Here is a 17,320-nt window from a genome sequence, read left to right on the forward strand (position 1 = left end):
AATGGTCAGAAGAAGCAAGCTGGAGTAGCCATTCTAATATCAAATAAAATCAATTTTCAACTAAAAGTCATCAAAAAAGATAAGGAAGGACACTTCATATTCATCAAAGGAAAAATCCATCAAGATGAACTCTCAATCCTAAATGTCTATGCCCCAAATACAAGGGCACCTACATATGTAAAAGAAACCTTACTAAAGCTCAGATTACACATTGCACCTCACACAATAATAGTGGGAGATTTCAACACCCCACTCTCATCAATGGACAGATCATGGAAACAGAAATTAAACAGAGATGTAGACAGACTAAGAGAAGTCATGAGCCAAATGGACTTAACGGATATTTATAGAACATTCTATCCTAAAGCAAAAGGATATACCTTCTTCTCAGCTCCTCATGGTACTTTCTCCAAAACTGACCATATAATTGGTCAAAAAACGGGCCTCAACAGGTACAGAAAGATAGAAATAATCCCATGCGTGCTATCAGACCACCACGGCCTAAAACTGGTCTTCAATAACAATCAAGGAAGAATGCCCACATATACTTGGAAATTGAACACTACTCTACTCAATGATAACCTGGTCAAGGAAGAAATAAAGAAAGAAATTAAAAACTTTTTAGAATTTAATGAAAATAAAGGTACAACATACCCAAACTTATGGGACACAATGAAAGCTGTGCTAAGAGGAAAACTCATAGCGCTGAGTGCCTGCAGAAAGAAACAGGAAAGAGCATATGTCAGCAGCTTGACAGCACACCTAAAAGCTCTAGAACAAAAAGAAGCAAATACACCCAGGAGGAGTAGAAGGCAGGAAATAATCAAACTCAGAGCGGAAATCAACCAAGTAGAAACAAAAAGGACCATACAAAGCATCAACAGAACCAAAAGTTGGTTCTTTGAGAAAATCAACAAGATAGATAAACCCTTAGCCAGACTAACGAGAAGACACAGAGAGTGCGTCCAAATTAACAAAATCAGAAATGAAAAGGGAGACATAACAACAGATCCAGAGGAAATTCAAAAAATCATCAGATCTTACTATAAAAACCTATATTCAACAAAACTTGAAAACCTTCAGGAAAGGGAAAATTTCCTAGACAGATACCAGCTACCGAAGTTAAATCAGGAACAGATAAACCAGTTAAACAACCCCATAACTCCTAAGGAAATAGAAGCAGTCATTAAAGGTCTCCCAACCAAAAAGAGCCCAGGTCCAGACGGGTTTAGTGCAGAATTCTATCAGACCTTCATAGAAGACCTCATACCAATATTATCCAAACTATTCCACAAAATTGAAACAGATGGATCACTACCGAATACCTTCTACGAAGCCACAATTACTCTTATACCTAAACCACACAAAGACACAACAAAGAAAGAGAACTTCAGACCAATTTCCCTTATGAATATCGACACAAAAATACTCAACAAAATTCTGGCAAACCGAATCCAAGAGCACATCAAAACAATCATCCACCATGACCAAGTAGGCTTCATCCCAGGCATGCAGGAATGGTTTAATATACGGAAAACCATCAACGTGATCCATTATATAAACAAACTGAAAGAACAAAACCACATGATCATTTCCTTAGACGCTGAAAAAGCATTTGACAAAATTCAACACCCCTTCATGATAAAAGTCCTGGAAAGAATAGGAATTCAAGGCCCATACCTGAACATAGTAAAAGCCATATACAGCAAACCAGTTGCTAACATTAAACTAAATGGAGAGAAACTTGAAGCAATCCCACTAAAATCAGGGACTAGACAAGGCTGCCCACTCTCTCCCTACTTATTCAATATAGTTCTTGAAGTTCTAGCCAGAGCAATCAGACAACAAAAGGAGGTCAAGGGGATACAGATCGGAAAAGAAGAAGTCAAAATATCACTATTTGCAGATGATATGATAGTATATTTAAGTGATCCCAAAAGTTCCACCAGAGAACTACTAAAGCTGATAGACAACTTCAGCAAAGTGGCTGGGTATAAAATTAACTCAAATAAATCAGTTGCCTTCCTCTATACAAAAGAGAAACAAGCCGAGAAAGAAATTAGGGAAACGACACCCTTCATAATAGACCCAAATAATATAAAGTACCTCGGTGTGACTTTAACCAAGCAAGTAAAAGATCTGTACAATAAGACACTGAGGAAAGAAATTGAAGAAGACCTCAGAAGATGGAAAGATCTCCCATGCTCATGGATTGGCAGGATTAATATAGTAAAAATGGCCATTTTACCAAAAGCAATCTACAGATTCAATGCAATCCCCATCAAAATACCAATCCAATTCTTCAAAGAGTTAGACAGAACAATTTGCAAATTCAACTGGAATAACAAAAAACCCAGGATAGCTAAAGCTATCCTCAACAATAAAAGGACTTCAGGGGGAATCACTATCCCTGAACTCAAGCAGTATTACAGAGCAATAGTGATAAAAATTGCATGGTATTGGTACAGAGACAGACAGATAGACCAATGGAATAGAATTGTAGACCCAGAAATGAACCCACACACCTATGGTCACTTGATTTTTGACAAAGGAGCCAAAACCATCAAATGGAAAAAAGATAGCATTTTCAGCAAATGGTGCTGGTTCAACTGGAGGTCAACATGTAGAAGAATGCAGATTGACCCATGCTTATCACCCTGTACAAAGCTTAAGTCCAAGTGGATCAAGGACCTCCACATCAAACCAGACACACTCAAACTAATAGAAGAAAAACTAGGGAAGCATCTGGAACACATGGGCACTGGAAAAAATTTCCTAAACAAAACACCAATGGCTTACGCTCTAAGATCAAGAATCGACAAATGGGATCTCATAAAACTGCAAAGCTTCTGTAAGGCAAAGGACACTGTGGTTAGGACAAAACGGCAACCAACAGATTGGGAAAAGATCTTTACCAATCCTACAACAGATAGAGGCCTTATATCCAAAATATACAAAGAATTCAAGAAGTTAGACCGCAGGGAAACAAATAACCCTATTAAAAAATGGGGTTCAGAGCTAAACAAAGAATTCACAGCTGAGGAATGCCGAATGGCTGAGAAACACCTAAAGAAATGTTTAACATCTTTAGTCATAAGGGAAATGCAAATCAAAACAACCCTGAGATTTCACCTCACACCAGTGAGAATGGCTATGATCAAAAACTCTGGGGACAACAGATGCTGGCGAGGATGTGGAGAAAGAGGAACACTCCTCCATTGTTGGTGGGATTGCAAACTGGTACAACCATTCTGGAAATCAGTCTGGAGGTTCCTCAGAAAATTGGACATTGAACTGCCTGAGGATCCAGCTATATCTCTCTTGGGCATATACCCAAAAGATGCCCCAACATATAAAAAAGACACGTGCTCCACTATGTTCATTGCAGCCTTATTTATAATAGCCAGAATCTGGAAAGAACCCAGATGCCCTTCAACAGAGGAATGGATACAGAAAATGTGGTACATCTACACAATGGAATATTACTCAGCTATCAAAAACAACGACTTTATGAAATTCGTAGGAAAATGGTTGGAACTGGAAAACATCATCCTGAGTGAGCTAACCCAATCACAGAAAGACATACATGGTATGCACTCATTGATAAGTGGCTATTAGCCCAAATGCTTGAATTACCCTAGATGCCTAGAACAAATGAAACTCAAGACGGATGATCAAAATGTGAATGCTTCACTCCTTCTTTAAAAGGGGAACAAGAATACCCTTGGCAGGGAAGAGAGAGGCAAAGATTAAAACAGAGACTGAAGGAACACCCATTCAGAGCCTGCCCCACATGTGGCCCATACATATACAGCAACCCAATTAGACAAGATGGATGAAGCAAAGAAGTGCAGACCGACAGGAGCCGGATGTAGATCGCTCCTGAGAGACACAGCCAGAATACAGCAAATACAGAGGCGAATGCCAGCAGCAAACCACTGAACTGAGAATAGGACCCCCATTGAAGGAATCAGAAAAATGACTGGAAGAGCTTGAAGGGGCTCGAGACCCCATATGTACAACAATGCCAAGCAACCAGAGCTTCCAGGGACTAAGCCACTACCTAAAGACTATACATGGACTGACCCTGGACTCTGACCCCATAGGTAGCAATGAATATCCTAGTAAGAGCACCAGTGGAAGGGGAAGCCCTGGGTCCTGCTAAGACTGAACCCCCAGTGAACTAGACTGGTGGGGGGAGGGCGGCAATGGGGGGAGGGTCGGGAGGGGAACACCCATAAGGAAGGGGAGGGGGAGGGGGATGTTTGCCCGGAAACCGGGAAAGGGAATAACACTCGAAATGTATATAAGAAATACTCAAGTTAATAAAAAAAAAAAAAGAAAAAAGAATTTTGAATTCATTTTTTAAAGGACAAGTTTTGGTACATGGAGTCAAGGAGAAAATGCATACCTACCTTAGAAATGCGCATCATGGTATACAGAGTTTCCCAGCATTTACAACACATAATAAACTAAGCTTCAAAATAACATTTAATTTAGTACTTTTTCTACAATCTTAAGAATGGGAAAAAACGTTTTTTGTTCTAGAAATTTGCTTGCGGCCTACTATGATAGCTGCATTCAATAATTAATAAGTGGCTTAGAAACTAATTTAAATCTCTTGATCTAATATCAGAAAAGATCACTTAGGCTCTTTTAATATCATTGAAGAGTGCACGTGTATGGAGTCATTAGGTGCCTTAATGAAGACATCTAGAGTACCCAATGTAGTAAGGTAAATATATGACTGTCAATATGGTATAGTTTCCATGATGTTTCTAATTAGCTTACAATTTAATTGTAAAACCTCCTTCAATTCATATCTCATGTGCACATTACTAACAAATTACCCTATTACAAAATCATACTGGAAAGCATGGAATTAAGAAATGCAGCATCAAATTACAATGCAGTAGTCCAAAAGTGTGCCCAGATGTGCTTTGTACATCTCATCTCACAGTTGGTCATTCCTGCTAACTTGTACAGAAACTAAGCAACATGATTACTAGGTATAATTAAGTTCCTGTTATCTCAGAAGCACCAGTGATCAACTCTGGGAGCATCGACAATGCATTTTAAATCCTTATGGTCCTCCTAATTCCTACGTACTAAATCATGGCTACCCTGTGTGCACTCGCTCAATAAAATTGCACAGTGTGGCTCCCTCTGACTAACTGACAGTCTGAAGACTGTTCTTCTTCCCTCCCTCTCTCCCTCCCTCCCTCCCTTCTTTCTTTCCTATCTCTTTCTTTTCATTTTAAACACCTGGAATTACAGGAGCTTGTGCTACTGTGTCTAGCTTTTACGTGGGCTCTGAGGATTCACAATGATCATCAGACTTGGCCCAGCAAGCACTTTTACCCTCTAAACCTTCTCTCCAGGCCAAGAACTCTTAAATTTGACACCAACTTAACCACCTTGCAATTTTGAAATCACACAGATATAAAAATGTCTATCACTAAATGCCCAAATTATTTACAAAGGAAGCAAGAGGCAAAGGACCCTCAGATAGCCTCCCGGTCTCTCTATTGTCTCACAGCTAGAATTCCAACATGGAACAGGAGCGGGGCCATCCCTGCAAGTTTCTGTTCTTTCCTGTTTGCAATCTAAATACCCAAACTGGTGTAAATTAGGTATAAAATGATACGATTTATATCATGCATTAATGGTATTTATATCATATGCTATGCTCTCGTGATTCACTTGCGAACATTTCTTAGAAAAATGTTCTAGGTGATGTGGTGTGGGATAAAAAGCTGTCAAAAGACTTGCTGGAGTCCCAGTTACGCCTCACTAGGTCTCTGTAACCTGCTGTAAGCTACTCAACATAAATCACAGCTTTCTCACTTCCTAGGGCTATTTTGAAAATTGAATAATTATGAAAATCATCATAAATATTGCATGTATATGTACAGTACACATATGTTAAATAAAAGCACATTTTAAATTTAGAAACAATGGTTATTTTCATTCTTCAGGTATATTATTTTTATTAACTGACAATAAATAACAAAGGATCCAAAGGACAAATAATAAATGGTAAATAAGAGTGTTACCACAGAGAACCAAGCAACGCTAGGCAACGCTCTAACACTAAGGTGGTACTAACCCGTGCCTTCTTACCTGGAGGAATTTCTTCACATCAGCAATGATTTCTCTGAAAACAAACTCGTCTTTCTGAACTTCAAACCACCCCAACTTAGTGAGTTTAGCAATGACTTGAATAAGAGCTTGAATGACGAAGGGAGCCAGCTTAGGTTGGGATGCCACATAATTCAGAATGTAGTTTCCTATAAAGAAAACATCAGTGACCACTCCAACTTCTGAGAAACGGAATGCAAATCTTGTGAAGGGAGCAATGGCGTGCTCTGTGATAAGCGATCAAAGTGTGCACGTATTATACAGGAGACTCTCTAAGATTTATTCGGAAAACATGAGCTTTTTCAACTACAGTCTAATAAATCTTGGGTTAATTTAAGTCTAATATGAATACCAACTTTTTTATTTGTAGATGTCACATGCAAAAACCTGACAGGCCAATGCAGAAAGCTGCAAGCCAAATGAACCAAGCTATTTAAGTGGCACAGAAATATATAAGTAGTACAATATAATATAGCACAGAAAGTGTATGCCTCAGATGCTTACTTGTGTTTCTAAATCACTTAATCTGTACTCTACCAAACATTTCCTACAATTCTGCCCTTGATTTCATAATCCTCTTTCTCTCATGAGGCCTGTGCAGCACTGTACAGCAAGTCACTTGTAGAAACACATACATGTTACAATGACTAAGTAAGTAAATGCTCATTGTAAGGCTAAAAGACTATAACTATTTTTTTAAAACCTGATCTTAATTAAGTGACATAAAGATATAATAACATACAATACTGATAAGCTTGTACACAAAATATTTTTGAAGCATTTAAAGTAATGCTTACAAAAAAAGTTAACAAGGCAAAATCAATTGCAAGTTACCCAACTAAAAATGCTTCAGTGAAAACACCTTCAAACCTGAGAACACATTAAGAATGGAGTGGTCATCTCTATCTGGGGAGCTTAGGATATACTGTGGGTAGAAACCAAAGACCAGCAAGTATGCAGAGAGATGTGGAGAGATGGTTCTGGATTTAAAGAATTAGAAGGTGAAGGTGGGGACAATCAGAACCTTTATACACCAGATAGATTGCAGGCAGTTGGGAAAGTTTGGAACTTCGCAGAACTTTGCACAAATTTTCCTTATAACTCAGTAACTTCATTCCTAGGGTTCTACACAGAAAAATGGGCAAAACTGAACCATAAAAAGACTCAGGAGTAAATGTTCCAAGTGTAAATGCTTGCAGTGACAAGAAGTGAAACTCAAATGGTCAACAAGCTCATCAACTACGAGTAAACGGATGCTTGAAAGCCATATGTAGGGGCTGGAGAGGTGGCTCAGTGGTTAAGAACACTGACTGCTCACCTAGAAGACATGGGTTCAATTCCCAGCACCCACATGGCAGCACACAAGTGCCTGTAACTCCTGTTCCAGGGGATATGACACCTTCACACAGACATACATGCAGGCAAAACACCAGTGCGAACAATAAAAATAACTAATTTTTTAAAGCCATAGTAATAAAAAGGAAGGCTATACTGACTGACATGCTGAAACACCATTTCGCTTAGGAAAACATGTACAAAACACTACATACATATGCTATGATCTCATTTCTGTGAAACATTTACAAAAAAGTCGAGCTATACAAGCAGAAAGCACAGTAGGGGTGGGGGCGAAGAGCCTCTAAATGATCCGTCTGTGGTGATAAAAATGTTCTAGAGCCAAACTGTGAGAATGTTCATACAGCCACACATCTACTAAAGCTTTCTACTAAAAGCTTATAACAGATTGATTCTGCTATGCTGACATTTTTGCAAGCATTTAACTCAATTTATGATGTAATGTGTATCGTGGCTTAGTAAGTTGAAAAGAAGAAAGAAGGCAAGGGAGGGGACTGATTTATAAAAGCAAGTAAATCTAAACCACACATCTGTCTGAAGATGAAAAGGATAATAACATCTAGAGAAACCACGGAAGGACACACACCAAGGCAGAGATAAGTTGGCCTGAGAGGAGGACCTTGTGACACAAGAAACTGGATGGAACTGATGATGATGTAAGGCCACCTAAACAAGGTTGGTTCTTCAATGAGGAGCTTAAGAAGAAACTACTAGTTCAGTAGTGTGCTAGGTAATGTATATGACTGATAATGGGCGGGCACTGTTAAATTACACTAGCAATGGTAGAAATTAAGTGTGGTGAGCACAGAACTGGGCAATGGTGCTTACGCGGGAGGGAGAGGTTACTACAAGTGTGCCATCTCAGAGGGAGGACTGGAGTTGATGTGAAAATACGAAGTGACTGTTCAGGCATTCTACACATTTCTCATTTTAACTCACATGTCTACTATTATACATGCCCATTGGACATACCATGTCGTGACAAAAATTCTATTGGCTGACAGAAACAGGACTTCTTTACTCAAACTAAAAATATCTAAAAGAAAACATCATTTCTTAGGTGAAATTTTCTTATATAATTCTATTTTCTTTTCTCCCCATATTTCATCCTTGTTTTGTTTTGTTTTTGAGGCTGGCCTTAAACTCAGAGATCCACCTGCCTCTGCCTCCCGAGTGCTGAGACTAAAGGTGTTCACCACCACTGCCCAGCTCATCACTTTTCTCAAAGAACACAAATGCTTCTCAACTTTTTCTATGTGTGTGAGACAGGATCTCAAGTGTCACAGACTGGCCCTGAACTTGCTATGCAGTCAAGGATGACCCTGGAAGTCTGATGATCCTGCCTCTCAAGCCCTGAGATTCCAGCCTTCCACCACATGCCCAGTTTGTGCAGTGGGGGTTAAACTTATGTACGCTAGACAGACACTTCACCAACTGAACAACATCCCAGCCTTGCTCAGCTTGTGCTGAAGTAAAACCCTAATAAACCATCATCAGGTGACTTTCACTTACTGCACGTGACCACGAGCATCACAGTGTAGCATCACAGTGTAGCATCACAGTGTAGCATCACAGTGTAGCATAGCACTGCTCACCCTGGTGGATAGCAGAAAGCTGCAGCTTACTGCCACTGTCCAGTATCACAAGAGTATATTACCTCACATCACCAACATAAGAAAAGATTAAAATTCATATTCTGAAGTACTGTTTATATAGGATCAAAGTATTATAAAAAATCCAAAGTCAAATCATTATAAATTAATACCCATGTCTCTTACTCTAAAAAAAGTGTTACTATTTTTAAAATGTAAGTTAAATAAATCATCTGAATGCTTGTAACTATTAAGGAAATCTGTTCAGTAATTACTAAGTACAATGGATAATTTTCCTTGTCAACTTGACTGACTTGGAATCACCTCAGACTGATGAAGCACACTTGTGGGTTTGTCTGTGATCCAGGGAGGATCAGCCAAGGGGAAGAACTGCTGAAGCAGCAGCCTAGGGACTTGAGACCTTAACAGAATAAAATAGGTGGGAGGAGAAGGCCGGATGAGTGCTGCCATTATTCTTCCGCCCACTTCCCATCCACAAAGAAGTAAAGACCTCTGGTCTGTGCCACAAACCCCAATGCCAATTGTACCCAAGCACATGGGGCCAGACAACCATGGTGTGAACGCTATAAAACCATGAGCCAAATCACCCTGTCCTCTTTTGAGTCATCCTCCTGTGTAGTCTGGTCACAGTGACACAACAGGAAATAATAACAGTTGTGGTGGTTTGAATATGCTTGGCCCATGAGAAGTGGCACTATTAGGAGGTGTGCCCTTGTTGGAGGAAGTATGTCCATGTGTGGGTGGGCTTTAAGAGCGCCTGGCTGCCTGCAAGAGAGAATCTGTCCTTCTGCTGCCTTTGGATGAAGATGTAGAACTCTCTGTTCCTTCTCCAGCACCATGCCTGTCCGCATACTGCCATACCTCCTCCTAGGATGGTATTGGACTGAACCTCTGAAACTGTAAGCCAGCCCCAACTAAATGTTTTCCTTTATAAGAGTTGCCTTGGTCATGGCGTCTCTTCACAGCAGTGGAAACCCTCACTAAGACACTGGTTATCTTCCACCAGACCCAGATGAGTGCACTGGTAATTACTACTGAACATTTAGGGAATATCTGCCAAGAAAAACAAGTAGAGAGAAACCTATTTAACTTAGTTTAGTCTAAAGTTATCTTCTTTTATTACCTATTTTATTACATATCCAAGAATGAATCCTAGGCAAGCACTCAACCTCTAATTACAATCTGTTCCCCAAATTATCTTAATATACAAACTGAAAACAGTACAAGAACCAATTGTCTTTCTTGAAAAGAGCTGTAAAAGTTCTCAACATTCCAGCAAGTTGAACTCAAGAATGTATTGAGAATTAAAGAGCAGGACAAAGAAGGCTTCCTTTCAGATGTGCAGGGCCAGCACCACATAGAAAATCATCAACAGCCTACAGAGTGAAAACCACAGGACAGTATCAATAGATGGAAGAAAGCATGTAAGAAATGCAACGTCCATTTACAATGAAAGCTCAGTGAACAATGGAGGGGAGCTTTCTCACTTGACCTAGAGTACCGCTGGAAAGCAGCAACTGCAAATGACAGCACATTTAAAAATTTACATTTAAAAAGTTTCCCAAGTTCAGGAACAAAGCAAGAAGTGCTCTCTCCGTTACTCAGGTTTCATTTAGTTCATGTGCTCCCTCCTCCTACCCCCAAACAGGACCTTCCTTCCAAGGCTGGTCTCAAGCGTGAGACCTCTGACCTCGGTGTCTCACATACAAGGCACCATGCACGCCTGCTCTGTCCAGAGCAACTTTACTCACAATTTCTTCAAACTTTGGAACCAACTAAAATATTCTTCACTTAGGTACAATCAGACAATAAAGGGTATTATTCATAACTAAAAAGAAGTGAGATCATTAAGTCCAATCATGAAAAGGCATGGCTTATTACAAATAAAGAAGGAAATCTGAAAATGCTATATACTCTACAATTCTCCCTAAATGCTACTGCGGAAAGGAAACAGTGAGGGCATTCAAAGATCGGGGTGAGTCAGCAGAACACAGGATTCTTAGGGGAGTGAAGCTACTTATACACTACTATAACGGCAGACACACGCCGTTGTTTGTTATCCAAATCTAGAGAACATATATACTAAGCAGAGAGTTACCCATAATGAGGCAGGGAGTATAAGGAAACTCTATAGTTTCTGTTCAATTTTGCTAAGAATCCAAAAGTGTTCTAAAAAAATGTAAATCTATTTAAGATATGTCCTAAGTCATGACTCAGGTTTACACTGTTTGAACCAGTTATTTAAAATTAAAAAATGCAAATGCATCTCATTTGCAGTCTTAAGTGTAGAACTTTCTGCAGACTGAAGGCCAGCAGCAACTATCAGAAAAGGAAGCGAACTACATCCTAGGATAGCGTTGACTTCTGAATTTTGCTCTTAAAGATTTATAACACATCAGATATTTTCACTTTTCTAACACAAAAATATAAACTACACTAATTTTGAGTCTGCAGAACAGAATGAGACAATAATCTGTTTCTATTATAAAAAGTAATCTCCTATACGCATTATTAGGTTTGCTATATGAAACACAAGGTTACAGTTACACATATATATAATGTAAATTGTTCTCAAAACATGTATGTGCTACTCTACAGTACCAATGTTCTTACTGTGAGCAGGAATCAGCTGTGCGTTTTAAATGCATCCAAACCGATTATGGTATAGCAACCTGAGCAACACAGAGCTGGCTTCTTTCGGGGCACTCAATTGACCATCAACTAAGAGCACTGGACTCTACACAGATTTAGCAGATTTAAAGAACTCTACTATTTCCAGGGTATGTGATCCTGAGCAAGTCAGAGCCTATCATATCTGGTTTACTCATTTGCAAAATGAGAATAACTCATTAATTTATTTGGAGGATAAAATATAATAGTGAAAATCAAATACCACATATACAAAATATAATTTATCATTAAATTAACATAATTTTACAATTATAGGGTCTTATCTATTATATCATCATCACTGCATGAATAAGACTTAACTACCCATCTTAAAATAATAATAAAACTAAATTACAAGCTCAATTATAAGCTCAATAAAAGCTCAGCAAATTTAAAAGAAAATTTTTATTTTTAAAATATAATTTGTTTTAAAAAAATTAACGAATCACTTACTGATGTCTATCCTCTGTTCAACAGGTAAAGGATTGATTCGGGTAACAAGTTTTGAAAGACATGTTGCTGCAAGGAGCTGAGCATAGGATGTCTGTAAAGAACAGTAATAAAAATTACAAAGATAGAATAGTCAGAATATTATACTAAATTTTTCTAAGCAAAAACAATTCTACTTCTCCAAAGTAGGAGACTTGTGATGAGTAAAATAGATGTTCCTGAAATGCACCTATGTACATGACAAATGCACACAATCGCTCGTAAAAACCGTAGCTGAAGGAGGTGTGCATAGCCATGTCAAAAGCAGCAAGTCAGGGGAAAGGAACATGTGCGGAGAGGCCGGCTAAGACACTGCTAACACGGCCTAGCAGTCCTGCACAGCTGCTCTCTCCTTCCACCTCCAAATGCCCCAGGCTCCATGCTCCAGAAGCTGTGTCCACAAGAGTTTTGTTTTTAATCAGTATTTACATTTCTGTGTTCCCATCCCATTCTTTTGGTTTTCAGCCTTATGATACCTACCCTTCCTACAATTTCCTCTCATATGAAATGCATCATGATCTTGTCAGTCAAGGAAAATCTCAATCTTCCTCATTAGCCCCCGACTTCTAGACACCTTGCTGAATCTCTTTGGAACTGATCTTTTCTCCATCGAAGTTCCTTTTTAAAGTTCCGTTTTGTAAGTCTGGCATGTGAGACTTTAACTGCTCTGTCACAGCTTTCTCCTCTTCTGTCAGTAGAATTAGTCAGGTTTGTCTGCTTTTGTAGTTCTTGTATCATGGCCACTATCTTGTTCAAAATAGCACAAATGCAGCTCTTGGTCTCTTTTTGCTCAACAGAAACTGCCTTAAAGTGTGCACATAAAGCTTGATATTAAGACTTCACTGATGATAATTCCTTTAAAATTACAACTGTACTTTTCTCTCCTGTTGAATGTGGGTGATTAGTCCTGACTTCATGTCCCAGCCTATACTGAAGGTGATCCAAATCAGAACCAGTTTTCTGGAACATCAGTTCCAGCTTTTCGACCTTTGCCTCCACATTGAATAGCTGACACTCCTCCCTCAAGAGTTTTTCAATGCCTTCCTGCCATGATTTCTGTGCTCCTTCTGATTTATGTCTGACAGTACACTGTGGCCATCAATTTTCATTTCTGTTTAAAGATTTGTATGTTTAACTTGTGTTTATGCATGTGTGCTCTCAAGCTTATGTGCACCACACATGTGCAGTTCTCGCAGAGGCCAGAGGATGCCAGATTCCAGGACTGGAGCCATAGGCAGTTATGAAGCACCTGATGTGCTGCTCTAGCACCACTCGTCCATCTCTCTAGCCTCACCACCAATCTTCTCGAACTCTATAAATACATGTTCATCTTTCAACATTCAGTTCATATATCATCCCATTCCTATAAATTTCTTGCCAAAATGTTTTTTTCTCTAGACTACAAGTTAGGAAAAAAAATCTATGAAACAATTTCTAGTTTTGCAGAGCTTGTGAGCTAAAAATGGTATTCATAACTTTAAACAGTTGAAAACAATTTAAAAACAGTATTTTGTTAACATGTAAAAAAACAGATACAACGTGAACTCCAGTGTGATGTTCGGTGTGTAAAGCCTTAGTCAGGGTTTACCTGTGGTCCATGGCAGACGTCATATATAATTAAAACCAACTCTGTGTGTGCTGAAGTCCAGCTGCTGTCTAAAGTGTCATGGGAACTAAGTCACCATGACACATACTTTCCATTAAACCAATGTGTATCCCCATACCAAAGGTAAAAGTGGACTTTAAATATCTAACTTAGAAGGCACGTTGGTTTTGTTTTTTTGTTTTTTCTTTTTTCTTTTTTTCGGAGCTGGGGACCGAACCCAGGGCCTTGCGCTTGCTAGGCAAGCGCTCTACCACTGAGCTAAATCCCCAACCCCAGAAGGCACGTTGTTAAATTAGATGGCAAACCAATACTTTCTCAGTTGCCTTTTAGGGCAGTAACCTTGTCCTAAAAGAATATTGGGTGAAAAATTAATCTAAGCAGTCATAACAATATTCCCAACTCAAAGAAAGTTGGTAGACTTTTTGAATTCTGAAACAATCTATGTCAGAACAGCATTTTTAAAAGGAATGAAGTTAAAAAAAAAGTCTACAAACCAAAATCAGTTTACAACTGGCTCATTAGTTAAGTAAGGGAAGCTGCTTTCAAACGATGAACTAATCACCATTGTTTCCCTACACTTAGAGAAAACAAACTTCCCGGCCTTTCAGAGACAACAAATGCTCAGAGATGAGGACACTGAACACCAGAAGTCACTTCAAAGGTGAGGCAAAGGTTAGTTTAGCTTTCAATGAATGCTGATGTTACGAACACTTGTTTCTGTGGTTAATGTTACAGACTCCTGCCATCCACTCATTCTAGAAGTCAGGGGTGAGGGAAGTAATTCAAGAACTGCTGCCTTTTATGAAGAGTCTGTGGAACTGTAGGCCAGAATATTTTTAAAGGAGCTGAGGAAACGCTAATTAAATATAAACCTTAGGTAGAATCTGCTACACTTGTGGCGACAGTGTATGAAGCAAAAAAGGGCTTAGCTGGTCAAATTCACAAAGTTTGTAAATAATAATAATAATAATAATAACAACAACAACAACAACAACAACAACAACTGAATCATTGTGAAGCTGGAATCATTCACATTACTATTGTTATTATTAGCATTTATTCGGGAATGAATATCTGAATCTCTCCTAAGTCAGTGAGCGAGGGGGTCATTTACTTCTGTGACTCATCTTCTACTCTATAGATTTTAGCAAAAAGGGGGTGCTGAATACCCTGATCCCCTCCCCCCAGCAAAGCAGACTAGTAGCTAATCCTAAATAAACTGTATTCCTCTTTCTTCTTTTTAAGCTCAGGGCTGAGAATAAAATTTTATAAATAAAATAAAGCCATATTTTCACTACTAAATAGCTGTAGAAATTACCTTATACAATAAGCTTGTTTTCTCAGAGTCCAGCCTCGTGTTTAATGTGAAGGGACACAGCACTTGTACAGGGATGTCAGAATAAGTGGCATACAAGTCACTCCAGCAGCAATTAACACTGTGTGTCACAAACACTGCCAATACACTTCACAAGTTCCTACACTGAGAAGAGCTAACACAAGTACTGATGTCTCCATTCCCAGTGACACTCCCAGTAGCACATAGCTACCGATCCCAACGTAAGGAAAATTTCTGTATCTGAAAATACAACTGAGGACGTTCTACCTAATTTTTAGTTGAAAAGGATTATTAATCTGCAATAACGATAGACAAAATAGCAAATATCAAGAGGATTTAATAAGAGAAGCCCAAAAATGACTTCTGAGTGGAGGTACATATAATGCAGAAGAGAAGGGAAAACGCACTAGCAGACTATCTGACAGCACCTAGGTTTGTGAGGAGATTTCCAGCGATGTAAGATTTTAGCCAACATGACAGCATACGCCTTTAATACCAGCACTTTCAAGGCAAAAGCAGGTGATTATTGTGAATTCAAGGCCAGCCTGTTCTACACATAGAGTTCCAAGTCAGACAAGGTTACACAGTGAGGCCCTGGCTAAAGAAAGAATTTCACTACAAATCTGCACAAATATATTTAACTATGAACATCTGCAGTCAAGTCTAATAACAGAAAACACCAGCCTTAAGCCTCAATTAACCCCCAAAAGAACGGTTTTATTTTTTATCAGCCAACCAGTATGACATAGAAGTATAATCAGTGATTATATTTTCAACTTTACCAACAGAACTTTATGAATATTTGTGTTCTCTATTTTATAGAAATAGTTATGAAATACCAATTTTGGCTGACAAAGCTTAAACTACTACATGGCTCTCCATGAAAAGTCTGTCACCTTTCCTGTAAACACCGTTTCTCTGTAGTATTCCCTCCTCACTTCAGACCTCTAATTAGATGTCCTCTCTAACTCCACAGTGAGCTACTTTAATCCATGCACATACATGGACAAGTCAGTAGTGTGGATTGTTCTTTTCGTAGTGGCTGCTGAGTGGACAGCTATAAGTATCTGGAATGAAGGTATGAAGAAGCAGGTAGCATTCTTCTGAACAATCTTGACACTTAGATTGTCTTTTTTTCTTTTCTTTTCTTTTTCTATTTCTGAAATGTAATTGTTAGGCTTGGGATGTAACTTGGTAGTTAGTGGAGAGCCTTCCTAGCATGGAGGAGGCCCTGGTTCATCAAATGTGACATAAAACCAGGCAAAACCAGACAGAAGAACCAAAAACCTATGTCACTGCTTGCCTATTTTTACCTTGTGACTATTTCCTGTTTGTGTCCCCAGCTTTCCAGTTCCTCCCGCTTAACCCCTTTGACAGAAAATAACAGGAAGATGTGGCAAAAGCTTCGAGTATGTACCACTGCTATTATCATCAACACTGGCCTGTCCCGTCAGTCACTCATCCCATACTTACTGTTCCTTGTTCTAATAAAAGTTGACACTTGCTGAGACATTCTGGGCTGTCAATCAGTTCCAAGAGTGCTTTCTCAGCCTCTATTCTTTCATTGAGATCGGTCCCTACGTAGAGATGAGTACACAGAGCTTCCAACTCAGCCAAACTCTTCAGAGAAAGAAAAGAGACTTGAATGAAGATAATTAAACACAGAAAACAGGAAATAAAGAAATGATGCTTATATACATCCATTCAATACCTAGTTACTGAGCAGTAATTAATGACGCACTTAAATACTGTGGCAAAAGAAGCACATTTCCTACTTCCCAAATTGTTTACTTATAAAATCAGTTATACAGTGTAACTCTACGTAGAGGGGAAGGTTCTCTCCTTTACAAGGTTAAGTTACATATATGCTAAAATGTTCAAAATTACAGAGTGCCTCAAAGCTGAAGGGTAAGCCACATGAAGAACAGACTAGAAGGCAGTGTGGGTAAAGAAACAGCATTTACAGGGCTTCAGATAAAACAAATGTACTCACTGCAAGGCCTTAGACAGTGGCCAGTCCTGGTGAAGAGACACTGGGCAGACCACGGTGGGAGAGAGACCACGCACAGGCTGCCAACAGCCCCACTCATGTGGCTTTGTTGTTCCCTG

At 39.1% G+C, this 17,320-nt stretch overlaps 1 protein-coding gene and 1 pseudogene across 3 annotated transcripts in view; both read right to left on the bottom strand.

Annotated features, from left to right (window-relative positions):
* Ranbp17 (RAN binding protein 17) overlaps positions 1-17,320 on the bottom strand; it is a 309,416-nt gene that overhangs the window by 283,951 nt on the left and 8,145 nt on the right. For all 3 annotated transcript variants that reach the window (NM_001106994.2, NM_001440088.1, XM_087571583.1), the window contains 3 exon segments: positions 6,124-6,290; positions 12,234-12,324; positions 16,685-16,831. In NM_001106994.2, coding sequence (NP_001100464.1) covers positions 6,124-6,290; positions 12,234-12,324; positions 16,685-16,831 — 405 coding nt within the window.
* Positions 12,440-13,364, bottom strand: LOC108352172 (spindle and kinetochore-associated protein 2 pseudogene; annotated as a pseudogene).

This window comes from Rattus norvegicus, chromosome 10, assembly GCF_021556685.1.
Source record: "Rattus norvegicus strain SHRSP/BbbUtx chromosome 10, alternate assembly SHRSP_T2T, whole genome shotgun sequence".
Lineage (NCBI taxonomy): Eukaryota > Metazoa > Chordata > Mammalia > Rodentia > Muridae > Rattus > Rattus norvegicus.